This window comes from Protomyces lactucae-debilis (assembly GCF_002105105.1).
Source record: "Protomyces lactucae-debilis strain 12-1054 chromosome Unknown BCR37scaffold_16, whole genome shotgun sequence".
Classification (NCBI taxonomy): domain Eukaryota; kingdom Fungi; phylum Ascomycota; class Taphrinomycetes; order Taphrinales; family Protomycetaceae; genus Protomyces; species Protomyces lactucae-debilis.
This window is the reverse complement of record NW_024468008.1, coordinates 221,665-247,008: the sequence shown is the minus strand read 5'-3', so window position 1 is coordinate 247,008 and position 25,344 is coordinate 221,665. Positions and strand designations below refer to the sequence as shown.

At 51.3% G+C, this 25,344-nt stretch overlaps 14 protein-coding genes across 14 annotated transcripts; 5 read left to right on the top strand and 9 right to left on the bottom strand.

The window, feature by feature from the left end:
• Positions 1 to 428: 428 nt before the first annotated feature.
• On the bottom strand, positions 429 to 3,738 carry BCR37DRAFT_102251 (uncharacterized protein). Its single transcript, XM_040865862.1, has one exon. The coding sequence runs from the start codon at positions 3,365 to 3,367 to the stop codon at positions 914 to 916; it is 2,454 nt and encodes an 817-aa protein (XP_040723694.1). The 5' UTR covers positions 3,368 to 3,738; the 3' UTR covers positions 429 to 913.
• On the bottom strand, positions 3,484 to 4,535 carry BCR37DRAFT_382042 (S-adenosyl-L-methionine-dependent methyltransferase). The gene is made up of 2 exons (XM_040869795.1): positions 4,043 to 4,535; positions 3,484 to 4,002 (listed from the first exon to the last, which is right to left on the bottom strand). Exons 1-2 carry the CDS (start codon positions 4,461 to 4,463, stop codon positions 3,557 to 3,559), a joined length of 867 nt encoding a protein of 288 aa, XP_040723693.1. The 5' UTR covers positions 4,464 to 4,535; the 3' UTR covers positions 3,484 to 3,556.
• A 25-nt stretch (positions 4,536 to 4,560) lies between these two features.
• Positions 4,561 to 6,174, top strand: BCR37DRAFT_360462 (SGS domain-containing protein). The gene is made up of 6 exons (XM_040868222.1): positions 4,561 to 4,692; positions 4,791 to 4,983; positions 5,023 to 5,159; positions 5,197 to 5,444; positions 5,484 to 5,935; positions 5,977 to 6,174. The coding sequence occupies exons 1-6, from the start codon at positions 4,641 to 4,643 to the stop codon at positions 6,011 to 6,013; spliced, it is 1,119 nt and encodes a 372-aa protein (XP_040723692.1). The 5' UTR covers positions 4,561 to 4,640; the 3' UTR covers positions 6,014 to 6,174.
• On the bottom strand, positions 5,812 to 7,582 carry BCR37DRAFT_382037 (PQ loop repeat-domain-containing protein). The gene has a single exon (XM_040869794.1). It carries the CDS (start codon positions 7,117 to 7,119, stop codon positions 6,175 to 6,177), a length of 945 nt encoding a protein of 314 aa, XP_040723691.1. The 5' UTR covers positions 7,120 to 7,582; the 3' UTR covers positions 5,812 to 6,174.
• Positions 7,439 to 8,632, top strand: BCR37DRAFT_102393 (AIG2-like family-domain-containing protein). Its single transcript, XM_040865864.1, has one exon. The coding sequence runs from the start codon at positions 7,822 to 7,824 to the stop codon at positions 8,308 to 8,310; it is 489 nt and encodes a 162-aa protein (XP_040723690.1). The 5' UTR covers positions 7,439 to 7,821; the 3' UTR covers positions 8,311 to 8,632.
• A 480-nt stretch (positions 8,633 to 9,112) lies between these two features.
• Positions 9,113 to 9,542, top strand: BCR37DRAFT_382036 (uncharacterized protein). Its single transcript, XM_040869793.1, has one exon. It carries the CDS (start codon positions 9,211 to 9,213, stop codon positions 9,481 to 9,483), a length of 273 nt encoding a protein of 90 aa, XP_040723689.1. The 5' UTR covers positions 9,113 to 9,210; the 3' UTR covers positions 9,484 to 9,542.
• Positions 9,543 to 9,702: 160 nt separating this feature from the next.
• Positions 9,703 to 11,631, bottom strand: BCR37DRAFT_360456 (calcineurin). Its single transcript, XM_040868221.1, has 3 exons — positions 11,402 to 11,631; positions 10,763 to 11,361; positions 9,703 to 10,723 (listed from the first exon to the last, which is right to left on the bottom strand). Exons 1-3 carry the CDS (start codon positions 11,517 to 11,519, stop codon positions 9,824 to 9,826), a joined length of 1,617 nt encoding a protein of 538 aa, XP_040723688.1. The 5' UTR covers positions 11,520 to 11,631; the 3' UTR covers positions 9,703 to 9,823.
• Positions 11,632 to 12,413: 782 nt separating this feature from the next.
• Positions 12,414 to 13,153, bottom strand: BCR37DRAFT_382031 (uncharacterized protein). The gene has a single exon (XM_040869792.1). It carries the CDS (start codon positions 12,978 to 12,980, stop codon positions 12,666 to 12,668), a length of 315 nt encoding a protein of 104 aa, XP_040723687.1. The 5' UTR covers positions 12,981 to 13,153; the 3' UTR covers positions 12,414 to 12,665.
• A 991-nt stretch (positions 13,154 to 14,144) lies between these two features.
• On the top strand, positions 14,145 to 17,476 carry BCR37DRAFT_394393 (uncharacterized protein; the record flags this gene model as incomplete). The annotated part of the gene is made up of 2 exons (XM_040871463.1): positions 14,145 to 14,274; positions 14,322 to 17,476. 2 exons carry the CDS (start codon positions 14,145 to 14,147, stop codon positions 17,474 to 17,476), a joined length of 3,285 nt encoding a protein of 1,094 aa, XP_040723686.1.
• Positions 17,477 to 17,558: 82 nt separating this feature from the next.
• Positions 17,559 to 18,548, bottom strand: BCR37DRAFT_350014 (protein GCD14; the record flags this gene model as incomplete). Its single annotated transcript, XM_040867973.1, has 1 exon — positions 17,559 to 18,548. The coding sequence occupies one exon, from the start codon at positions 18,546 to 18,548 to the stop codon at positions 17,559 to 17,561; it is 990 nt and encodes a 329-aa protein (XP_040723685.1).
• Positions 18,549 to 18,673: 125 nt separating this feature from the next.
• Positions 18,674 to 19,778, top strand: BCR37DRAFT_382029 (uncharacterized protein; the record flags this gene model as incomplete). The annotated part of the gene is made up of 1 exon (XM_040869791.1): positions 18,674 to 19,778. A coding segment is annotated over exon 1 (725 nt), but the record flags the coding sequence as incomplete, so codon positions are not given.
• BCR37DRAFT_388651 (uncharacterized protein) lies at positions 19,533 to 21,281 on the bottom strand (the record flags this gene model as incomplete). The annotated part of the gene is made up of 1 exon (XM_040870651.1): positions 19,533 to 21,281. One exon carries the CDS (start codon positions 21,279 to 21,281, stop codon positions 19,533 to 19,535), a length of 1,749 nt encoding a protein of 582 aa, XP_040723683.1.
• Positions 21,282 to 23,026: 1,745 nt separating this feature from the next.
• On the bottom strand, positions 23,027 to 23,703 carry BCR37DRAFT_394389 (uncharacterized protein; the record flags this gene model as incomplete). The annotated part of the gene is made up of 2 exons (XM_040871462.1): positions 23,027 to 23,403; positions 23,445 to 23,703. 2 exons carry the CDS (start codon positions 23,701 to 23,703, stop codon positions 23,027 to 23,029), a joined length of 636 nt encoding a protein of 211 aa, XP_040723682.1.
• Positions 23,704 to 23,722: 19 nt separating this feature from the next.
• Positions 23,723 to 25,318, bottom strand: BCR37DRAFT_382023 (transcription factor Opi1-domain-containing protein). Its single transcript, XM_040869790.1, has 2 exons — positions 24,665 to 25,318; positions 23,723 to 24,620 (listed from the first exon to the last, which is right to left on the bottom strand). The coding sequence occupies exons 1-2, from the start codon at positions 25,265 to 25,267 to the stop codon at positions 23,811 to 23,813; spliced, it is 1,413 nt and encodes a 470-aa protein (XP_040723681.1). The 5' UTR covers positions 25,268 to 25,318; the 3' UTR covers positions 23,723 to 23,810.
• Positions 25,319 to 25,344: the final 26 nt, after the last annotated feature.

Below are 25,344 nucleotides of genomic sequence, written 5' to 3'. Positions count from 1 at the left end.
CCCCAGTCGCGAATCGCTGCACGTCGTTCGGCACTTGTTGCAAATTCGCGGTCACCGAGGTAACTGATGGTCAGCTCTTCGCCTCTCGCAATGGCACGCATGGCAGTGAACTGCATTGCACGACCAACACGAAGCTTGGCAACGTTTGGTGTACATGCGTGATTGAAGAAGCTGGACTGCGGGTACAACGCCCAGCCAAGTTGCTCGCTCTCTGCAAAGGAGTGGCCTTCGTGCTGCTCCCAAATGCCGAAGCAATTGACGCGAGATCTACTCATGGCATCGTGGACTATTTCTTGTATACTGTGCTTTTCGCTCCATGCCGGAAAGGTCTGTTTGAGCTTTGCTGAGATGAGCTTGGCTGTCTCATTATCGTCTGCATCAAACAGCTCCGTGCCGTCTTGAAGTTTGAGCATGTCGTCATAGCCCACAGGGTCATCTCGGCACAACGCCATTGCACTGCAGCAGAAGCGAAGCATATCTTCTTGTGCAAAGTCTTGCACGTTGCCTAGCCTCATAAGTATTTGGACAAGCGTTGCTGAGTTGGTCTTGAATAGTCTGGCGCACTCCTCTGTACAACAACGACCTAGTATTCCAGAGCTCTTGCTATTACCATCAAGCTTAAGACTGACTTTGAGAATCTTGCCAAGGTCGTAGTGAAAGCACCAAGCACAGCATTCTTGTCTGAAGACTTTGTAGATGGCGTTGACCAGAACAGCTGGTTGCTCATTTAATACAATGTCCTGGGAGTCCATTCTCTGGGCAGAAAAGTAGCTCCGCCCTCCGTGCGGTACAAGTCTAATCTCTGGCATGAGAAACGAATGAATTATAGTTAAAATGCAAGGCCCGTCCCTATGGATGCTGTGTAGTGTACAGATACAAATGTGCAACGCTCAGATTTACAATTTTTTTCCTCTCAAAAGCCAGCACGCTTCTTTTTCTTCTTCTTTGTTGGGTCCGCTCGACTTCCATGTGGCCCAGGCACTGCTTGAGTCATGACGAAAGCATCGCCTTGTGATGATCCTTGCATTGGTTGTGATGATGCCGGTACTGCGTCCGCATCTTGTGTTTCGCTCGGCTGCAAATCAAGAGGTCGACGAAGATGAGAGCGCGGAGTAGGGGGACCTCTCTGTGAGAGCAACAAAGGCGGCCGGGATGGACTTGACTGCGCGACAACAGGTGTGCCAGCAACTTGAGCGGGCGTGCCTCGAAAAGCAGGAATCGGTCCCACTTGAAAGTGCGAGCGATCTTTCTTGCCGATAGTATTGTGTGCTTCATGATGGTTGGTGTCGCACAAATCACGCCAAATGTAGCCTTCTGGAGCCTCACTAGGAGCCCAGTCACCCAACAGCTTTTCGAGAATCTTGTTCTTCGGCTTGCGTTCTGGCTGTGTATATTTCCGGAAGCTGGTCAAGTCCAGAATACCATCCTGTTGGGGTACCGAGCCAACCACAACGCTTGCAAGACAGATCCGATTTGCTGCCTCCCTCACCACACGATCACGGGAAAATTGGGCATCCCGCCGGCGAAGCCTCTCGGGTGTCCATGTTGAAGTAAGGCTTGTCTGAATTGCCTCTGCAGCGAGTGACTCGCCTTCGTGGTGCTCGAGGCTAAACCCAATAATTGCCGAGATATGTTCGAGTGAGGCCGTGAAAAAGCCACTATCTGTATAGTCTTGTACCAGTACTTCGATGGCATGGTCTACTTCGTCGCTTGTGCTGGAGATGCGGTGTTCAGTGAGCAAGTCATAGGCAGTCAGAAGTTTGCCCGTAGCTGGAGCGTTCCCTTGTGAGTCACTCGACGTAATCTTCGCGTACAATTCAGACAGATTGCTCTGCCTCTTCTTGCTTGCTGATCCAAGAAGAAAGCCATCCTCATCAACATCTTCATCGCTCAGTTCTTCTGAAAGGATGAGGTCGTGTCCATGTCTGATTGTGACTCTGCGGCGTTTGAAGCGCATCGCATTATCGGTCGCCAGCATGGACGAGAGCAAGCAGCCGTCTTGCGTAGTAGAAAAGACTTGGAAATATCCCAAGTCATCAACATCTTGGACTGAGCGGAATGGCAGGGCGCAGAAGCTCGTTTGTACATCTTCAGAGCAAAATTCAACTGCATATGGCTCGAATGTTGTATTCCCAACTTGCAGAAGCTTCAACGTATAGATTGTGGCCCAGCCGTCGAGCTTTGACCACACCAGAATGCGCTGCAAGTTGCCGTGTGGTAGAATGGCAAGTCCGGGTTTCGATTCGACTGGACGATAGTGGGCCCAACCGACGATTGGCATGATTGTATCCGTCACCTGGAAGACTTGTAGCCTGGCTGTCGTCAAGACGGTGAAGATATCAGCAAATACTTCGCTGCCGACGGTTTTCTCTGCGGCAATGACCGCCTCACCCCGCTTGCAAATCTCTGATCGGTTCATCTTGCCTGTATTGGTATCGAGTGCGCATAGCTCCGACCCGGCAATGAAAATGAGCAAGTCTGGACGCAATGCAGCCCAAAAGGCTTTATTGAAGGTTTCCGGACGTGTCGCAGTCTGTATACTGCGTAGATAGATGAGCACATGCTGAGTCCTGAGAACTTTGACTATTTGCCAGATTTGAATGACTCCGTCTGTGGTCTGTACGGCCATGAGGCCAGTCTTTGAGAGAGCCACAGCTGTTGCATCGCGCGGCAGAGTGAAGGAATCGTCGTCGACGTGCAAGCAATGCCAAGAGAACTCAACATCACCAGCTACAGGAAAGTGTTCCAGTTGATATACTTTGAGATCATCCTCAAGCAAGACGGCCAAAATGTTGCTGGCCACATCAGAGGCAAAGACCAATTGACGAATGCGTGAACGGAACGTGTGCTGATATACGCTGTTTGGCAGTATGTTGTCGAAGTAAGCAGGAATTCGTGAATCGCCAAGCTTAGCCAGATCCATATGTCGTCGCGAAAGAAAAATACTGAGCGTGCTGGGCGACGTGCCCAAGACCGCTGCAAAGCAACGCTCCATAGATCGCTGTTCGACGTTACGAGAGTATCCAACCACAATCTGACTGTCCAAGTCCAATCGACTTGCTCTTCTGACTTGACCAAGAGCATAGTCTTCTCTCATATGGTCTAGCAAGAGATCGTCATCAATTGCAACTGTTGCATGGTGTCGTCTGAAGCGCCGTAGCGCGTGTACGCCGGGCAGACCTTCCTGACCAGCATCATAGTCGAGCTCACGATTCAAAACCAGGCACCGCTCTGGTTTGCCAGCCGCGACAAGCCTGTGCGACGATGCGGCTAGGTCATCTTCTGAAATTTGCCGTTGAAAGCGCCACTGCCCTTGCGCGTCTCGGTCTGCTGCGCCGAGTACACCATAGCGGAGCAGATCGTCCATACATTGAGCCTACGAGATGGCCGCTGAGCAGGGCCCTCGTTCAATAGCTGCGACTGTGTTGTTGGCCTCCAAAGTCAAAAAATGTTTTTGTTCGTCGTTTCTGTCTTGACTGACTCTACTCTACTCTACTACAAGACCAAGTCGAAGTCTACAAGTACAAAGCCTGCTGCTATAATGTACAATAACCATCTATCTACGCTCTCCATAGACTGCAACAGTCGGCCAATGGACGTTGATCTTTGAGTCATCAGTCCAGCCCGTCTGACGTTTGATTTCGTCAATAGCCTCGTCCACTGCATCGCCTGCCCCGCCAGCAGCTCTCGAGACTGGATTACCGTTCGCTGCACGCCAATTATGGAAGGCAGAAGCAGTACGCATGTACTGAGCAGCTCCTAGTAAGGTCGTCTGCTTCGCTACCGGCGAAGGCTCTTGAGAGCCACGCTGTGCTGTGTAGTGCCGCTCTACACGGCTGAACAGTGACTCTGGCAGGTCAAAGCCGTCCATGGCCTCTTCGAGGATACTGCGTCCTGGTTGTGGCCAATGAGGACCAAGCTTGTCGTCAGCGTGTGAGACCTGGTTCCATACTTTCGTCGCGGCCGGTGAGTCTGTAAAGACAATCTCGTTGTATGACCAGACTGAGCATTAGCTTGTGTCAAAATGAACCACGGGACTTGCAAGAGAGTGTGCCTCCAGGTTTGATGACGCGGTGCATCTCCTTGAACCATTTCTCCTTGTCGAACCAATGTGCAGCTTGGCCAACTGTGACGAGATCCACACTGCCGTCTTCCAGAGGAAGAGACTCGGCACTGCCAACCTGATAGCTGATGCGATCGTGCTTGATAGCTGCCTCGAGCATCTTGGCAGAAGTATCAAATCCAATGACCTTCTCGAAGCGTTCAGCAAGAATAGATGTGATTTGACCAGTACCACAGCCAAGGTCTACCGCAACCTTGCTGGAACTCTGATGATACATGAAGAGCTGATCAAAGAGTGCTATGCCGTAAGTAGGCCTAAAATCTGCGTAAGAAGATGAGTCGAAGGACTTTTCTGAAAATGCAAGAGTCTTGGCCATTCTATTAATAAGGGATGGTCTCATAGAGCTTTAACAGATGCAGTAGCGATACAAGGTAAGGAGCTTGATGGGTGATATGAATATGGAGAGTTGTGGTGTTTCAACTTGGCTGCCAAGGTCGACGACACATCGGACACGACTCCCGAGGTCGGACTCCTCAAACCTACTATATAGCTGGAATCCGCCTAAGGACTGCTCGCAATGAGCCGAGCTGCTGCAGAAGCTGCCGCGGAGCTTTCAAAAGGAAACCATGGTACGTAATGGATGCTTGTGAACTATGGAATGCTGGTCCTGCCCTTCGTCCTCTAAAGCTGGCAGCATGCGACCAAGATCTTTGACTGACTTGAACAGAGGGAGCTATCCGATGCTATACATCTGCCATTGAAGCAGAGCCAAAGAATATTGACCATCTGCTTGGACGTGCAAGCGCACATCATCGATTGAAGCGCCATGATGAAGCTCTAGAAGATGCTGAGAGGGCACTCTCAATAGCTATTGAGAAGAAGAACAAGACGGGTCGCTCTCAAGCTCAGTTTCGACGCGGGTAAGCTGTTGTAGAAGATGATCCTCAAGCTAATGTCAGCGTGGCTTTGTATGGTCTCAAGCGCTTTGCAGATGCTGCATTCTGCTTCGATTTGTCTGAGAAGGACGATCCAGAGCAGAAGGAAAAGATGCGAGGCGTCTGGATTGCAAAGACGAAAGCAGCTCTCGATGGCCAAGGTATGCTCTCTTGTGCTCATTGCATGCTGATATTTAGCGCAACCACAAAAAGTAACGGTTCAAGAGAAGCCTGTTGCAGTAGATGCAGTCAAGAAGACTGTCGAGTCTTTGCTATCAGCATCAGTCACTGAATCCAAGGCGGAGAGCAAGGAGTCTGTCCCAATCCCTGCGGCATGGAAACCGCCAAAGCATGAATGGTATCAAAGCAATGACAAGGTTGTTGTGACTATCTTTGCGAAGAAGATCCCAGCAGACAAGGTCAATGTCGATATGGAGCCTCGCTCGGTACACATCCCCTGTAGCGACTACGAGCTAACTCACCAGCTTTCACTGAACTTTGAGATTCCAGAAACAAGCAGCGAGTGGTCTCACCAGTTCGAACCACTCTTTGCAGCAATTGATACAAACGCCTCAACTTACCGTGTCTTGGCCAGCAAGATTGAAGTGACGCTTGTCAAGAAGCAACCAGGCCAAAAGTGGAGCCAGCTTGAAGGCGATGCATCGCAAATCAAGCAAGAATCTGCGCACACCTACCCAACCTCTTCCAAAAAGGGTGCACAGAATTGGGACAAACTTGCTGCTGATGCAACAGCGCCAAGTGGTACAGGGGAGAAGGAGGAGGAAGGAGATCCACTACAGAATCTATTCCAAACGCTGTACAAGGATGCTGATGATGATACGAAAAAGGCAATGATGAAGTCCTACCAAGAATCGGGCGGTACGGCGTTATCGACAAATTGGAAAGAAGTATCTGCCGGCAAAGTGCCCATTCAACCGTGAGTGAGCCATGTCAAACTTGAAGTACTAATTGTCACAGACCCGAAGGAATGGTCGCCAAGCCTTACGAGCAGTGATGAAGCCTATCGATCATCGTGCTAGACATCATTCGCATGCATCGTATCGTCTTGACTGGCAGGATGTATGTCATCGAATAGATACTACCTCTCAGCTGCTTTACATCTCATATCATATTGCCCGTCTTCAACGTAACTTATTCAATCACAGTCCAACCTTTCTATGCAGCAGCGTCGTGTTGTCGTTTGCGCTGCAAGCGATCATCTCGAAGACTGTAAAAGAGTGTTTGCGTGAGGATCACAACGTCAAGCAGCAACGTCCCTGCTGACCCTGCAAGCCAAGACGCATTGATGGCGAGATACTTGTGATAATGTGGTGATTCACGATTCTGTCGAATGAGAATACTGCCAACATAGGTGATATTGCCCAAACACGCAAATAGGAAGAACAAGGCCGACAAACCCTCTGTTGAGCCACGTTTGTAATTGTGAATGATTTGTGGGATTCGTGAGCCGAGGTAAAGCGCTGCACATCCCCAGCCAAAGATTTGGCCGCCTGCGTTCCAGCGCAATTTTGGTGTAGGAGGCGGTTTACCGTGTTGTGGTGCAGAGGAGATGGCACCCACATACCAAGCAATCGTACCAACCATGCACAATGCAAGCAGAGCAAGGATATTGAGGATGGCTGCTTGGAATGTTGTGCGAGCTTTTGTGAGTTCAAGTTCTTTTGGGATGAGCGGTGTAGCGGCAGATGCATGCTCAACCGCGGTATCACTACTGCTGATAACAGTGCTTGCCTCGGGCCCGATGATGTCTGATGAGGTGGATGTTGGGATCCCAATAGCCGCGACATGGTTTGGCTCATCTTGCTGCTGTGTTGCTTTGTGCCCGTATGCCAGGCATTGATACAGAAGAACGACATCGGCTGCTGCATAGTAAATGGCGAGGACAATCATGACCCACATGACTTTTTGCAGCCAAGCGCCAATGATGTTGAAGAAGTCTCCGAGTAGCCAGATGACGACGAAGTGTAGGGATAGACCCTCTGCAGACTTGCGGCGCCAATTTGTGTAGATTTGTGGTGTGAAGACCACGAGCCATGCGGTGATGGAGATGGAGCCGAGGATAGAGGAGAAGGCCTCGTTGTTTAGGTTGATGGGCGGCATTGTTCTTGATGTGTGGAGAGCTCTTACAGGCACTTGGAGCGAGCCTAATATAGAGAAATGTCGCTTCTTGAGAAAACTGCGTCGCAATTCGTGTGCAGCGCTTAGAAATGAATTGATCCTCGACCCAAAACTTCTCTGACTAATTGAGAAGCTACCCTGCTACTTTGCCGGCTCTCGCTGCGTTGCTCTATGTAAGCGAAGGCCGTCTTGTACTTGCGACGGGGTGTTTCAAATTGAAGTCTTTCCTCGACGTTTCAGAAATTTGGAGTCAGATGGCATCCACCCAGTTGTTAACCATCAAGTAGTTGCTAGTACAGGGGAAGGAAGTCATAGGATCTAGCTAGGCATTGTCACCTGTAACATCACCCAGGAAGGGGCTGATCGTTGAACACAGCTGTTCGCAGCGATGGGAGCTGTGTTATGTCGCGAACACCGGTTGCTCGAGCGTATTTGTTCACCCCACTTCTACTGGCTGCTCTCTAGCTGCCTCAAGATAATCACAGGCGTGGATGAAAAGCATGGGAGAGACGAAAGATGCTCACACAGACCTGGCCTTTGGTTTGCTGCCGGCTCGGCCAATGGCCACCCACCCGGTTCAGCCATCTGAAGCAGCAGCGGCGAACTGACCCAACAACGGCGAGCTCGTCAACTGCTCTGTCCTAAGTACTCCATCTACAAGTGCAGACTCAGCAATCAAAGCTCATGACCTCATACAGCTGCTTCTTCTATGGGACACTCATGCACCCAGCTGTCCTCAATCGTGTCATCTCCTCCACTGAAACTCCCGCCTATCTCCCTGTGATATTGCCCGGCTATGCACGGTTTCGTGTCAAGGGCCAAGACTACCCCGGTGTCATTGCTGCGCAAGATGCCCCAGAAGGATCTGTTGCAGAGGCAAACGTGTCTGTTGCCGGCATGCTTGTCTCGCATCTGAGCAGCTATGCTATTAAACGTCTTGATGCATTTGAAGGAGATGAATATACAAGAACATCAGTCACTGTACTCGATGGAACTGGCAAGCGGCACAATTGTCAAATGTACTTGTACAAGGACTCTAGCAAACTAGAAGCAACAGTCTGGGACTTTGAAGACTTTAAGCGGGAAAAATTGGCACATTGGACAGGTGATGCAGAGTTCAGCATGTTGCAAGGACAAACTGATGGAACAAACGGTCGTTCGAGTTTCGCTTGACGATGCATGTTCAGGCTGCACGACGGTCCAGAGCACGCAGCAAGTCGTGACGTCGATGGTCTTGTGCAGACATACCGCCAAATACTGGCGTTGCTACTCCACTGTGCATGGGCGATGGACCCGTGTACCGTTGATCGAGATGATGCATGGAAGGCTGCCTTTGCATGGGTAGTGCAGTGTTCATCAGACTTCCGCTGCTGCCTGGTTGAGAGTTGTAACCACAAGAACCTTGACTGCCTGCAGGTCAGCGTTCTCTCCTTCTTGTTGGGCCATCTTACCTTGGTAAGGACCTGGACTAGGTGTTGCGCTAAAGTTGCTCGAATGCATCTCGTGCCAGTCTGATTCTAGCATGTACGGACGAAAGCCAAGTTTGACGATATACCCATCCAACGCGACTTCGTCAAACAACTCCATGGCCTGCCTCGTCAGTATTGATCATCTCAAAAGTCTTCACACCCTTTGTGCACACTTGCTATCGAGAAATTGCACCTCACCGTATCGTTGGCCGTGGATATCTGGTTGGGGATAGATGTATACTGCTTCAGGTCTGCACGACACTGATTACTTGTCAGCGCCTTGCTTTGCCCATCGAAACTCACCAAACGCATCAAAGAGACCTCGCGGATCCAACGAAGGTCTGTGTGTCAGCTACCATCAATATAATGGAATCCATACGGCAGGTTCTGGACCAGAATCAAATCACTGTGAAAGATGGTACGCACCGGTGCGATTTGAGTCGTTGAGAATGGCACATCACCCGTGTGCGCTTGCCGCGTCTCCTCTCGTCTATCATGCAAGTCATGCTGCTGGCGCAATGGACTATGACGCGTTGCAAGACTTGCAAGGGATGTTCTTGGTATTGAAGCGACATCTCGCCACGGTGTCGTCACGCTTGCTGTCATGGTAGGAAGACTTCGCTGCTGTGGCGATCGCGGACTGCTACTCTGTGGCTTGATGCGTGTATATGGCATCTGTTGTGCAGGATGCTGCTGTAGACCACGACGCTCAGAGTACTTCTTGCGTCGTGTCACAACCAGAGTACGTCCACAGACTTGTAATGGGTTTGGTGAATCATGGGAGCATGCAGTAATGGCTTCTTGGCATTGTGTCATGGTTGCACACTTGAGGAAGGCAAAGCCAAGTCGGTCTTCGTTCTGGTTGTTGGCACGATGAAGGAGGAGTGCGTCGCCAAAGCGCGCTGTAAAGATATCAAGCAATAGCTCGCTGGGTATGTCACTCGTCAGGTTGCCTATACTGCAATGGTCAGCTTCTGGGGTAGAGGGGACAGATGGACGTGCTAGACTGTGCGAGAGTCTTCCTCGTCGCGCTCTGCAGCAGTGAGGTGCGTGTCCTTGCCTGGCGACGAAGACCACATGATACAGGAGTCGCTGCCCTGCTCACGGTTGTTGGACTAGGACTATGGACCTGGTGGTGTTGTGCGACGCATTGCTACGTGATCCCCTCATTAGCTACCTGGCTCCCTAGTCAGCTAAGTAGATGCGCTCTCCCATCCTCATGCCAACCGCTTCGCAATCGCCTCCATCCGTGGATCCTGCTTGTTCATGGCTTCAGATAGATTGCGCTCATGTGCATCGTGCTCCATCTGTTCACAGACCTCCTTGGATGGCGGCAAGCGCTCATTCTGGATATCAAACTGCCGTGCATCCTCAAACGTCGTAATGGCTTCCTTCAAGCCATGAGGTCCAAGCATCAGCGTACCGGGCGGTAGTCTCGTACTGCCAGAAACAGTCTTGAGCTCAGACACACTCTCGCTCTCCTCGCGCAGTACCTGAAAGACGCGCGAGATGCGACCAATGGCAAGAATCTTGTTCTTGATAACTTTACGTCGAATCTCCGCTTCCGTCTCTACCGCACCTGCTGGCGGTGTCAAGGGCGTGTCACTTGGGGGACCGACTTCGTCGTCAAGTTCCTCCTTTGAACAAATACTCAACAATGAAATCAACATATCCGTCACCTTCTCCCCAACAAAAGGGAGAGACCAGGTAAAGACATCCATGAAGTTTGGCAACCAGTACGGATGCGGCGTACAGTTGAATTGCCGAATATTCATGACATTGTTCTCATACTTGAGAACAGCTGCTTTGTTGTTGTACACATCCAGATAATTGGGTGCTGAAAAGATGGTCATGACAGAGGGAAAGCCCGTCGTGCGGGTTTTACGATACATGCGATATCCTTGATCTTGCGCTTCATGCGCGCGGATAATCGAAAGTAAGTTGTTGCGTTCGAGGAATTGACAGGCTGCTGCGTAGCTGAAGAAGTAGGAGCAGCCACGGACGTGATTGTGAACAAAGAACTCATTGTTGCGTTCGTTGCCAAAGTCTTCGAGTGGATCACTCCATAGCAGGTCACACATGATGCCATGCGTTGGCGGCTCTCTGAATCGGTCAATCTGAGATTAGCAGGAGCTCAACAAGGGGGGAGCACATACAGAAGCAAAATCAGCAAGAGTATTGAGCTCTGGCGAGAGGCCTCCATGAATGCACAAAAACTGCTTATTCATCAGTGCTGCGAGGGGCAGCGCGCAGAATGAGTCCATGCAGGCATCGTAGACTTTTTCGGAGTACTTGTGCTTGCACTCCAGCTTGAATGTGAAGTAGTCTGTTAAATGGCGACACTCATGGTTACCACGCAAGAGCCAGAGTGTATCGGGATACCAAATCTTGAGTGACCAGAGGTATAGCACGCACTCGATGGAGAAGTACCCGCGGTCGACGTAGTCACCTAGAAACAAGTAACGTGTCTCTGCTGGGTTACCACCAACCTCAAACAGCTTCATCAAGTCGTAGAACTGACCATGCACATCGCCACACACCGTGATGGGCGCGTCAACATCAAGCATGTTAGGCTCACGAGACAAGATCTCCGTGCCGGCCTTGAGAATCCAAAGCGCATGTTCTTCGCTGAGCCGTCCTTCGCGCGTCAAGTGGTCCTTGAGGAAGACGATATCAGGTCGCTTGACACCCTCTGGCGCGTTGGCATCAAAGAATTCCTCATCTGTAGGGATAGTCGTTGCCGGCGCAGGCACATCTGATCGTCAGCTGAATCCCAACTCTTCTGCTAAGGTTACCCTTATAGACGCGCTCCTGGGTATTATACGTAACGCCATCCAATTCAGTGATGGTGTAGTCTATTTTCGGCACAACATGCTCAGGCCGTATCGCGTCACTCATATCGGTGTCGGCCATGGGTATGTCTGAGTGCAATGATACTGTGCGGCCTCTTACAGATGCTTGTGATCTCTGGGCCTGGGCTGATGCAGATGCGTTGTCGTGTTCTGTAGCTGAATCCCGACTTTTTGTGTGGAGTTGAAATCATCGCCCAGGACAGCGGCGCTACGTCTGCACTACTTCACTACTTCACTACTTCACTACTTGTTGTATTTGGCTTCTTCTGCCGTGGGTTGATGCCTCATGGGCACAGAGACGCTCCTAGGCGAAGTGCCGACCTTGTCTCTCAAGCAAGTCGCGCTACTGAGTCATGACCTGGAAAAGGCCATCAAACAAAGCACAAACACGACTATCAAAGCTGTACGATGCCAACTTAAGGGCCTAGCAGAGTCTGAAGAAGCGTGCAGGTCCTTCTTCCGCAGTCTTCAGCAGGCAGCAAGCGTTCTTTGCACAAATGTAGAGGAACGCATACATCTGCTTCATTTACTGAATGATCTGCTACATTGGGGAGGAGACATACCTCCTGCCCCTCTGCTCAATGCCCTCAAATCTTGTCTGCTACACCACCTTCGCTATGCATTGCACGCTCCAGATGCTACAAGTACATCCCAGGAGCGTGTCAAATCACTTCTGGCGCTCTGGGAAGAACGAAAGCTCCTCGAGCCCATGACGCTCGTCGGTCTACGAGCCGGTCTTGCAATCAAGCCGAAAGAAGATCAGTACACTTACTCCGACACCGCCATAGGAGCCGCCACCGAGACAACAATGATGCCGTCTACATTAGTACTTGGCACACCAGACCAACCATACTGGCAACTTCCGGCCTCCCTTCTCGCACGTCCCCATCCAGATTACCATTTCAAACATCCTTGGACTTGCCAGTCCATGTCAATGCTAATGCCCATCTTGTAGCTCGCTGGCTTACCCAACAAGCAGGAACGTGAAGAACAAGGTATTACGGGTTTGACGTCTGTCAATACAGCGCAGTGTCGTGGAGGCCAAAGGTTTGGCATTACGCAGGAAGTACTTGATGCTGTGGATGCCTACCTCGAAAGGCAGCCTGCCTTCATGCGCTTCCCGGAGCGAGAAGAAGATGAACCGTCGCAAGCAGTATACGAAGGCTGGTCCGCAGACACTTTCTCATGAACACTCATAAGGCCCTCATCAGGACGTTGTCTCTGGATCTCGTCCATCGCTTGGCCAGAAGCCTTGTTTGATCCATCCATATTTCAAACATGGCATTAAGCAACTGAGATTGATGTTGCGTCGTAGCCGCTTACCTTGGACAACTGCTTTTTCATATACTTCAGACATTTGTTCTTCTAGAGGACCACCAGAGCCATCTTGGCGTGTAGCAGGAAACAACATGCCTTTGGCACGACGAGCAGCTAGTATCTCTGGTGTCACAGCAGCGGGGATCGTTTGCCAGGCGAGGCGAGTAGCTTCCCAATGTTTCAGGCCAATTTGCGCATCGCCCATGTGTTAAAGAGATAATAATACAGTTGTAGCTATAACAGGCTCAAGTTCGCCAGGGCCAACAGATGGAAGTGGCAGTGGACTGACTGTCACGTCTCAACTTTGCTCATCGTGCGACTTTTGACGCGCTCCAGGTAAGCTCGAGTCCTCCATGAGTCCATTTGATGTACAGGGCTCATGGGCTCTTGCAGGGTGAAGCATCTTCCCCTAGCAGCTGATGAACAGATACAACGCGAGCTGCTGAAGCCTACATACTCCACACTGGCCAGATGTATCATGTATGGCTACGCTGCAGAGAATTGCTTACCAAATTGTCGTGACCTGTCATTCGCTTAATTTGGCGATCACCGAAACTGTGGCCTTGCATATATGGCATAATATGGGCCCAAGGATGCTATACATTGTGCAACTGCAGACTTACAGAGAAGCTAGATCGACAGAAGCGAGGACAAAGCCACTCGCGTGCTCGGCGTATACACATTGAGCATTGGAGCAAGCAGACTCACTGTAAATGGAAACGCTGATTGCAATGGTATGTGTAAGTTTTATGACAAGAGCGACATTGCTGAGAGCAGCAATTGCAATCGTGCTGTAAGGAACCTAGATCTATTTCTGTGCAGATGCCTATCGTCCAGTGCTCACTGTAAGCGTGCATGGGCAAGCAATTGTCTCGAATCGGACACGGGCTACAGCATTCAGTAGTAGCTCTATGCTAGCTACATGCAGGCTGCAGCCGCCATGAGTAGCAGTCGCTTGCGGCATCACGATGGTCTTAGGCTCTTAGCCCACAGGCAATCGCATACAACTTGATACAAGTATTGAAGTACAGGCTGCAGCTGGCGGGGTAGAAGCAGAGCAACTGCCAGATTGCCGCTTTGAGCGACCCGGCGCGACTCGCGACTTGCGAGGGATTCTTCCACAAGTCGATGATATGAAAATCGAATTTGGACGCGTCCGCGACCCCGCGGCCGTTGCAACGTCTGACTTCCAAAGTCTTCATACGCCGTCTTCCAAATGCATGGACTGAACCTGTCAACATGGCGTCGCGTTCACAAAGAACGCCGCCACATTATTGTCTGCCCGCTACTGCAGCTGAGTTGAGTCCTGTGTATAAGATGATACTCTGCCGCCAGTCAGACGAGTAGCGTCCTCGTTAGACCAGGCATCATGAAGGTGGTCTCTGTGGCACTTTTGCTGTCCGCTGTGTCGGCCGTCGTGGTCAAACGCAGTGTCTCATTCGGCAACAGCACTGTCGACTTGGCCTCCTCGTCGAGCAGCTTTGATACTGCTCCTTCAGGTACGATCCGAGACAGTCGATGTCGGATATGCTAACAATTCTTTTAGTAACTAGTTCGCTTGGAATATCTTCAGCGTCTCTTTCTTTCGGCATCAATGGCACAGGCATCAGCACAGTAGCTACTTCGATTGCGAGTACATCACTGACCAGCGCCGCCATAATTGGCACGTCTGCCACCAAAGTTGCAGCAGTTGCGGGAGGTGGCGTGACGACAACCACTAAAACCGTGTCGTACACTGTGCCCTTTGATGCGAGCACTGTTGTTCCAGTCATCATCAAGATTGGTGTCACCTTTACTACCATCGTTCACGCGCCTGCCTACACGCTGACTGCCTATGTACCCGTTTCAGAGCGGCCATCGTGGGTCAATCAGCAAAATTTGGCAGTCTTGGCGCCGGTCATACCCTCTCACATTGACACGAGCGATCCTGTACACTACGTACCTAATGTACAAACAACCATTCAGTATGCCACTGCGCCTCAAGGCAACCGCCCTCAGGACGTCTCAAACATCAATATTGGCTTCCAGCATCCTGCTGTCGTGATTGACCATACAGATCACATTACTGCCTCGTATGCAGGTCCAAATGCCATGGTCTTGACTTTTGCCAACGCACAAGCATTACAGTATGCTGCCACAAATTGGTTGCCAGCAGGACAAGCTGCTGTGGTGATTGTGGCATATCTGCCTGGTTCCCCTGACTTTGCACTCGGTGGTAACACCTATTTCACTGCAATCAACATTGTCTGCAATACACGACAACTTTCATGTACAGTGCAGGGAATTGACGGAGGACTTGAGTCTGCCATTGACCATTTCGATGCTGACATCAATACTGGCTTTGTCCCAGTTTACTCTGATACCAAGACAGGGTCAACGGGCATGGGTTCTTCACGTCCTGTCGTTTCTACCAATGGTCTGCCGTCATGCGCTTTTGGAGATGACTTTGACGAATGTCTCGATCGTCAGTTGGGATACATTGACTTCAAGGACAACTTGGCTGCTGGTCTGAGTGAAATTGCTCCTGGTGCCACTTCAACGGAGGGCACTGAATTCTTGTTGGACAAACGTAGTGCTCCTCGGGGTTCCAGGGCATCAAGGCTGAACAAACGATGCTGCCGCTTTCTTGGTCGCGTATTCACAGCAATTGTCGCTCCAGCACGGCGGTACATCGTTGAGCCCATCAAAAAGGTCGTCCAGGTCATCAAGAATGTCGTTGACGAGCTCACATCCATTGACAGAACTTTGCAGACCACAAAATCCTTGCAATATCCTCCAGACGACTACGGCTCGTATGTGACCTCTCCATTCGGCCAAAAGAGCATTGTCATTACACAAGGTGAGGATCTGACCGCTTGGTGCGTCGACTGTGGCACTCAAGGCTCCGTTACAATCGCTGGACGTCTGGCTGCTAGTCTGACACAAGGTTTCACACAAGCATACATTGGCATGAGTGGCAGCATTGCAGCGGAAGTCAACATTGGTGTCGAAGCCAAGAAGGATTTCAAAAAGACATTCAACAAACAACTTGCCCAGACTGGTGTCAAGTTCCTCGAAGCGCAACCATTCTATCGCATTGGCCCTGCCCTCATTGTTGGAATCGACGTCGATTTGGGTTTGGAACTTCAGACGACTTTCATTGCTGGTGCACGCGCTGAAATCAACAACTTTGAGGCACGCGTGAACCTTGTCAACCCCAGCAGCAGCTTTCAAAGAAACTTTCAACCATCCTTCACTAAACGGTTTGTTGCGAATGGTCAAATTAAGGGTTCTATTGACGTTGGCTTCCCTATCAGTATCGCCTTTGGTATTGATATTCTCAGTGGCAAATTCAAGCGCGATATTGCACTCGTGGAGAAGCCAGGTGTTCATCTGGATGCAACAGTTGCCTTTTATGCTTCTGCAAATGATGCGCCTCGCATTGTCACTATCAACGGCTGTAAGGGAGTTGAATACGGTGTTGGTCTCTTCAACACAGTTTTCGCCACTGTGGGCACTACGAACTATCCGTTGTCGACATTCAATGTGCCTTTGCTAAAAAGTTGCTTTGCTATCGCCGGCGTGGAAGATGCACCCATGACCGCAGTTCCTCAACCGGATCCCGCAGACGGTCAAGGAACTCCTGACGACACGGGCTCGACGCCACCAGCAGATTCTGGTTCCACGCCTCCTCCCGCTGACTCTGGTACAGTGCCTCCCGCTGATGGAGCCCCATCAGAAGACACACCAGTTGCTCGGAAGAGGCAAGTCCTTGTTGAGTCCTCGACTTTGTCGCCCTCTTCAAGCATCGCCTCAATTTCAGCCAGTGCAAACGCTACGAGCAGTTCATTCATTTCGACCAGTGTGGCGTCCACCACGAGTCTCGCATCCTCATCTACTCTACTTGAGTCATCTTCTATTCTTGCCTCCTCATTCTCACAGAGTGCTACAGCCTCAGTAGTCGCTTCTGATTCTACGGTGGAAACGGCTAGCTCAACAGCATCTTCATCAACTGTGGCTTCCGCCGCCTCAATTCGAGTTTCCTCTGCCAGGCCAAGCAGCTCTGCAGCTGCTGGCAATGGTACAGTCACCGTTGGCCGCCTGCGAGACACAACAACATTCAACGCCAGCGATACTCTCGATGGCTATGCCCTACCAGCTGACCTACTCAATTCTGGAGCCTTCAATGGCACAGATGGTCTTGATCTCAACAACACGCAAGCACTCGTTCGTATTGTCAATCAGGACAATGCGCTGCTCTGGTTCAGCGATTATGACGGCAATTTCTACCTAGAGGAGGTGGCCAACGCTGGTCAAAGTGTGGGTGCAGTGGATTTCATCCTTGACGATGATGTGATTGTCGCCAACCCACGTGAGCAGTACATGTTCTACTACGACGACGAGCTCAGCAAATTGGGTGTTTCGCGTCTTAGGACAAACGACGACTCACTGACACCCAAGACTGCTACTTTGGTGGCATTCCAAGGTTTCACGTATCCTGATGGTACGCCAGCGGTGGGTGCAGTGGACAGCCAACAAAACTTGTTTTACATCTTGACTTGCGATATTCCATCAAGGGGCACGATGCTGTTCATGGCAAAAGATCCAGAGGCGGGTGCGGCTACATTGATGAGCGATGCTGTGCAGAGCAGTATCACAGGTGGCAAAGTGACGGATTGTTATTACCTTGACTATGCAGTGGTCAAATCAGGTGGTCAATAGGGACAGTTTCATGAATTTTCATAGAGCGAATGCATATGAGCGAGAACTGTCTTGACCATATGATGTGACAAAGTAATGCATTCTAGGCTCGTTTTGTTGCAAACAGCAAGAAACTTGTATGACTGCTGATCTCCGAGTCAGGCTTCGCTATCCGGTCCCAATCGTAAGCTGTATCGCCTTCCTTGATCTTGACCCTTGCCTTGATGGCTTTTGGTACACCTTCCTCGCGCCGCCGCTTGATTTCTTTTAGCTTGTCAATGACATCAGTGACATCAACGCGACGCGTATACCGTGCTTCCCATTCACGGAAGGCTACTTCGTAGCATTCAATATCTTGCCACAAACTTACACGCAAAACCTCGACAGTGCGTTGGACTTGCTCAATGCAGGGCGAAAAGCAGCAAAGTCGTGTTGTTTGCGCTAGATGCGGCGTTAAATGCTCCACAGCTTCCCAAGGAGCAGGTAGGTCAAGAAACACAGCTTCTGCCGTATAAGGGATGGGCGTGCCATCAGGCAACGCCACCTGGAAGCCTCCTTTACACACATCACGATGTGTCAGTGTCATGAGTGATTGACCATTTCGACTGGTGAAGAGTCCATGCTCTTCGAACTCTGTTCTCGCCTTTTCACAGCGCTCAGCGTGGAATTCAAACGTATAGAGATGGCCACTGTCTCCAAGTGAGCGCATGAATGCATGTGTGAAGCTGCCACTGCCAGTCCCCGCCTCAATCACAGTCGACCCTGGTTGAACACAGAGCTTAGCGGAGACAAATGAAATGTCAGGAGTATAAAGAATCTGCGTCCGGTGAGGGAGCGCCAGCGTCCAGAGCTCAGGTGTCGGGTGCAGCAAAAGAATGTATCCAGTTGTCTTCCTGCTCTGCATCTGCGAGCCATACCGCATGCCAATCATATCTTCATGATAATAGTGGCCAAACTTGTTTTGTACAACGCCCCCAGGCGTGACTGTGATGGCTTGTATCGCAGTTCTCGATAGATGCAGAATGACCAGATCCCCTACTTCGATGACTTGCTTGAATTGGCAAAAGGGATTGAAAGTAGGCTTCTGTTTCATCTCCACTATGCTGGCATCTGCTCCATTCTCCATGGGCTTCAACGCAGGCTTCTCAGCGCGTCTTCTAGTCTTCGGTGTTTTGACCTGCTCATCTGCCGCCGACGACCAAAAAGTTGTCGCATCGCACGGTTTCCCTGCAACGACACCAAGAAGTCCGCTGAGACGTAGTAGTTGAAGTAGTATTGAGAGCTATACCAATGCAGCTGCTAGAGTCTGCAGAGGTGCCCGATCGCTCTACATTTCAGCTTGCGGACACGCCTGATGAGGTTACACCTGCTCAGTATCAAGATGACAATACTGCTACTACTGCCTCGCCAAGCAGGCCAGCGGAGGAGCTACTCTATGCCGAGGGACAAGTGAACTTGACTTGTCGTCCTCAAATAGATGCACTGAATGATGTTTCATGTCTTGTTCACGTCACTGGTGCAGCCATGCATCTATATTTCGAGAGTCAACAGGATCAGAAACCAGCTACAGGAACTGCATGCAAGCAACTGACCATTGACTTTGCAGAAATCATCTTGCATGCAACGACGACGACGCAGCAAACAGCTGCAGGAGCTGTTCCGTCTCTATACATGCACATTGAACCGTCAAAAGAAGGCATCAAGCTTCAAGAGCTTGTCAAAAGCTTACGACCATCAGAGGCTGCAGAGAACGGCGACTCGCTATCTTTGGAAGCCAGTTCAATCCTGGAAATAACGTTGACACCAGGACCGGAGGATGGCTATCTAGTAGCGAAACTCTATTCTGCCCTTTCGCATATGGCGAATATCCTGCCTGCGCCGTCGAGCAGTCCGGGTGGCGACACAGCGGGCAACGACTACAGCTCCTTGTTTCAACGTGGCGGAGATGCAGCAGATGACGTGCCATCAGGTCAGTGGATCACTGCCGATAATGCACATCAATTCATGGACGCTGAGGAATAGTTTTTTGAATGGATAGATTGGTTACATATATACAAAAGCGTGTCTACCCTCCCTTTCACGCGTGTCCAGGCGCATCTGTTGCATCCTCACCTAGTTGTGTTGCAAAGCTAAAGTCCATAGGTGACAAGACTGGTGTGTCTTGCAATGCCGGTGATGTCTTGATAGCCGGAGGCGTTGCGTGATGGTCACCAAATGGATCTTGTTGTTGAGCAGGCGAGGCCTTGGGAGTAGTAGAGTGTTGCGACGAGGCAAGGGTCTTCTTCAAGTGTTCCTTGCGTGCCGCCCAGTTGTCTGTTGCAGCAGCGACCGACTTTGTACGCACCGGCCCATTCTCTGTAGGGGCCAATGACTCATTCTCAGCAGGAGCAGCAGCAACGGGAGCATGAGCGAGAGCAGGAGCAACATCAACGTCATTCGTCGCCTCGACAGGCTTAATCACAGAATTTGACCTGGCAGGCAACTCACCTGAATCGTGCTTCTTGAAGGGTTCGCTCGGTGATTCAGCACGCTCTGCAACAGCAGGCACAGACTCCTCGAGCGAATCATCGCCAGCTGCAAAGCTAGAGGCACTCATACGCTTCGCGTCATTGTCAGAGTGGTGTGCGACGGCAGCGCCTGCAGCAACCACACCAGCGCCTAGACCAGCGGCAGCAGCTGCGGCAGGCATCATGGAGCGTTCTTCCATCGGTGCCGTCATGCTCGACATGCTGGTTGAGTTGTGCACGCCATCAGCGAATGGGTTTGCCGCCTCAACAGGCTTCCTTGGCATCTGCTGCACCTGCTGCATCTGCTGCTGACCTTGAGGTGCAAAGCCGCGTTGCTGTTGTTGAGGAATACTACCCACAGGCATCATGGCAGCGCCTGAAGCCATACGCATCTGACCCATTGGTGAAGCGTTGCGGGGATAAGGTGCTTGCGGCTGCGGTGGCATGAAGCCTTGTTGCTGAGCACCGAAGGGTGGCGAGGTACGTGCACTGCCAGGATGACCAGGTGGTGGTACGGCAGAGGGCGTCAATGGTCGCTGAATACCCAATACAGCTGCTCGGTCCAGCGTCAAGGCAGGCGAAGCACTACGTTGTGGCGAATTGCGGCCAAAGGGTGCAGCAGCAGCGGCACCAAAGCCTGCACCACCGGCAATAGGAACGAGTGGGCCAAAGTCAAAGCCGCCGCCTGGAACCTCTGTTTCGTCAAGCCGGTAGGCTCCCTTTTCTGCTTGTCGAGGGTTACGCTTCTCGTTCATGGCTGCTGCTCGGTGACGCTTATCCTTCTTGCGTTTTCGAATGAGGAGCAGTGCAGCTGCGAGGAGTGCAAGCAATGCAAGCACGCCGATGACGATGCCGGCGATTGCTCCGCCCGAAAGCCCGCTGGATTGCTTCTTCCCATTCAGCAAGCTAGCTGCCGAAGACGCCGATGCACTGGGCCTTCGAGAAGACGATGCCGTTGTGGAGCGTACAGCAGCTGTGGTCGTAGGTGCTCGCGTCGTGCTCGAACTGGATGCACTTCTCACCACTGGTGGAGCGAGCGATGCCGTAGAAACGACCACCAGCGCAGCACGAGAGCTAGAGGATGGGCCGCCAGAGAGCGTGACGACCCTGTTGGATGGGATGGCCACAGGGGTTGTTGTCACTGCTGCTGGCCTGACTGCAAGTGGCGTACTGGTGGATGATACAGCGACGGGGAAGTTCAAAGCATTGAATGAATCCGGTGTCGCTACTGGTGCATTTGGATCAACAGTCTGCCCGCCTGCTGCAAGGAAAGAGGAAAGCTCCGCACCGTACAAGGTGACTGTTCGCGTGAATGCCATGTTTTGTTGATGTCGCCTTGTTTTGCTTGGTTTTTGGGATGCTCAAAAGAGTGTGGTATCAAGAGCTGTCCGTAAAGAGTGAGACGCTCTGACTGCAGCAATGCTGTTGCTGGACCAAAGACGTCCTGCTGGACGGTGTAGTTAGACTGGTGGTGAGAGGGCAGGGAGATACAAAAGACTCTGGTACTCTTGACCGGAGCCCTTCTGCTTGTTGTAAATGCAAACTCGCGCCGGGAATGTCAAAGCACCGCGCTGAAGCGTCGTTTCCCCTTAAATGCCAAAGGTCCGGCCCAAAAGGGAACTTCACCTGGTGGCTTCACAAGATTTCTTTTTCAGCACAGCCAAAGGCCAAGCGCAGACAATCAGCAATTTCGAGAGGGCTCTGCACAATCTCCGCTCAGTCAATGCGGTCGACGCTTTTTGATCGTCGGACTGTCAGTTCTCGACTACAGTAGTCTGCAACTGTGAACAGTGTGATGTAAGACGTCAACAAGCGTCGTACCTACTGACGCTAATGGGTCAAAGAGGGCAAAGGCAACAGGCGAAGCTCCGCTTTATCAAGCAAGTTGAACATGATGATGCACTTGCCACGAGTACGCGTCGCTACTGATAGGCAAGAGGTCTTTCGTATCCAAGACAAGAGCAGGCAGATCACTCTGTCCAAGCGATGGCCTGAGAGCCATGGCCGACTGTGCGCGAGTCGCCCATGGTCTAGGGTTCTGTCTCTGTTTGCTCGTAATCAGAGACCTAGTCTGCCAGCGTGGGTCATGGAGAGGCCGCGACAAGTACAATCATGCTTGCGGGGGCTTCTACGTCTAGTCGTCTACCGCTACCGCGGGCCACTCAAATTCGTGGGCAAACGAAAAGTCTCACTGACACGACTCGGTGTCTTGATCAACAATCAACAATTATACTGTAGAAGACCGCATGGCCTGGTGTGCAGACCCGTCATCCATGGGCCATGAATCATGATGGCAAAGACGTCAGCATTTGAGCTGGGGTCAGCTGGGCCTGAGCTGGCCCCTATGGACCTATGGTATCTGAAGTATCAATATCCGGGGGACAAATAGACAGCGCTGCACACTTAAAGCACATCTGGCGCGCTCTTCTCAATATACAAGCTTTTGTCCATGCACATAGAGACAGCTTTTTAAGACTCTTTCATATCTACACTGCATAACGATCACGAGCAGAATACGTGTACGCGTCAGTGTAAGCCAGCTTGTCGCGCTAGTGTAGAATCTGTAGATGCATTTCATGAGAGCTGACCGGCGCTGCCGCGTCTGCGATAATCAATTGCCGCTGTGCATCTGCCATGCGCGATCTTCCTCCAATCAACGTACACAGCGAGAGGGAAAAGTTTGGCCGCTTTTGGAGGGCTGGGAAATGAGCTTCGGCGTGGTCGAGTTTCAGACTCTGCGCCTGGCAACGCCAACGAGGCAACGAGATGATTTTAGTGTTTGTTGTGAACTTGTGACACGCTGATACATTCCGAGTAGAACACTTTGCTTCGGCATATCGTTGACTGAATCAGTCGCGTCTGTTGCTGGCAAATGCATTCCATCTACGGTGCTACGGACTGCAGCAGACTCCTGTGTTGACTTGTGCCTCTGACCAAACTGCCCTACACAACTTACACAAGTCCACGGTGACCGGGTAACAACAGAGACATCTTGATTCTTGAGTCAGTTTCATAGTAGTGACAGCACTGACAGGAACCGATCAATGCTGCGAGAAGCTCAAAGTCATAATGATAGCGATGGCCCTGGCGAAAGAAGTCTTCCTCCAGTCATAGCATCCGCTGCAGTGACAGTAAGCACACGTCCCTTCGATCCCTTGACACTCTTGATGACCTTGACCTCTTGCAAAGTCGATCTCCTCGGCAGATCCACGAGCGACAATCTGGTCGTCCTTTGTCTCTTGTGCTGAAGCTCTCTGCTACTCGTGTCTCTTTGCCCTGTATCTTCCTCGGAAATCTGACGTCTCTTTCCACCATACTGGTTCGACCCGTCAGACACTGTCGTGTCAGTAGACACACACTCATCGAGTGTTGCAATCTGCGCTCGGAGCGATGACATGGCTGCATCGACTTCCTTCTCATGCTCTTCGTCAAGCTTGAGCACTACGGATTGTCAGTGAGTGTCACCTACCAGATTGACATACGCATGCGAGCTTGCACCAAAACAGGATCGTAGTCAGTAAGGTTCAGGAGGACTCCTTGATCTGCGCACTCTAGAATCCACTCTGCAGCGACGAAGCAGGTGTCTTGACTGCCTGTGCTAAGCTTTGCTGGAGGACTGATGCAGATATACAAGTCTGCTGTGACATGAGCGACGACATGGCCGCCGAGTGCTGTAAACAGAAGCAAGACAGTCTCTGGCACTGCGCTGCTGAATGCTGCTTCGACGTGCTCAAACAGCATGAGTGTCTATGTCTGGTAAGTTCAGGGATGCATGTATAGATATAATTTAGCGGATATGTCTGCAGTCTGCTCGATGGCACATAAAGAAAGAAGTCGTCGCGTCATCGTCACTGGCCACCGCTTGTCTGCATCATAGGCACACGCGGTAGAGGCACATCCGCCTGTCCTGCCTCTTGCTGCTGCTGCTGTTGCTGGTGATGGTCACCTTGTACACCTGCTGCTGGACCACCTCTCGCAGTTCGCCACTTTGACCAAGACTCACCACTCGCTAGTGTACGACTCACTGCATCCGTGACACTCTGCAGCATCTCCATGGATTCCTTTGCCAGTGATCCCACACGCGCTGCTTCACTTTGTATCCGCGCTTCGGTCACTTCAGACTGTCCATTCTTGGCATGCACAGGTTGCTGCTGTTGCTGCTGCTGCTGCTGCTGCTGCTGCTGCTGCTCTGCATCTTGACTCGCTGCCCAACGTCGTGGAAGTCCCAAGAGCGCTACACGGACAGCGCTGCGTGCTGGTTCAGGTAATGTCGCATACTGTGACACGACCTGAAAGACATTCTTGAGCGTCCCAACAATCTCTCGCTTGACTTTGAGGATAGTCGTGGATGCATCTGTCCGTTCTGCTTGTGATCGAGTGGTGGAGGGATGACCACCGATGCCTACACACTGTTGTAGGAGTTGAGCGAGATGCGCGAGATGCTCATGTGCACGATGCAGCCATTCAAGGCAGTAGCGGAGTGACTTGATGCTCTCCTCTGACAGGGAAACTGTCAAACCGGATGCACCTGCCAACATGGATTGCCAGCGTGGAATGGTCTCTGGCTGTTTATGGGGTCTCTCCATATTGTCTGGAAGGATAGGCGATGCCGTCTTGCCAGACTCAAGGTCATGATGAAGACCATACCTGCCTTCAATCTATCAGTCAGCCATACACTCTAGCAAAGAGAAGCGGGACATACCCGGTCGAGTTGCCTACAAGCAAACTCATCCAATGGTTCGAACCTACGCGCAACAGGCCTTGCGACACTCTCAAACATATCTGCACCATATCGGAAACCCCTCGATGTATGCTTCCCTTGCTCATATGCACGCACGGCCGTACTGACAATCGGGTACGTCGAGACACGATCTAGGAATTGTGGAGCAACAACAGGCTCACCCCCTGATGCGCGTAAATCTTCCAATGCTTCAGCAGCGAGCCTGACATCTGGATCGTCTGCAGAGAGTCCACTGGCATACGAAGGCCCGCTGCCACTTGCGTGTTTGCTAAATATGGAATCGACGTTGGAGGTGACGCTGGATTCAAGCGAAGGAGAGGGTGATTTGCGTTTTTGTGGGATTGCAGGAAGTGACCAGCTGGTAGCTGTGTCTGCTGCATGGTTGTCGCTTGGCTCATCCATGTCCATGATGCTGCTGACGCTCATGCTATGCCGGTGTTTTGGATGAAAGGGCCCTTGCTGCTGCGGCGGTGAGAAGGCCGCCGCAGGCCAGGCGTGTGTGGATGGGACGGGTGTGCCTGCATTGCTGGAGACTACCTCATCCTGCATGACCTCGTCCTGCATCGTCGCTGGGCCTTGTTCGTCTACTTCTCTTCCCTTCTGCTTTCCCTTTAGTGGAGACTTTTGGCTTCTGAGCACAT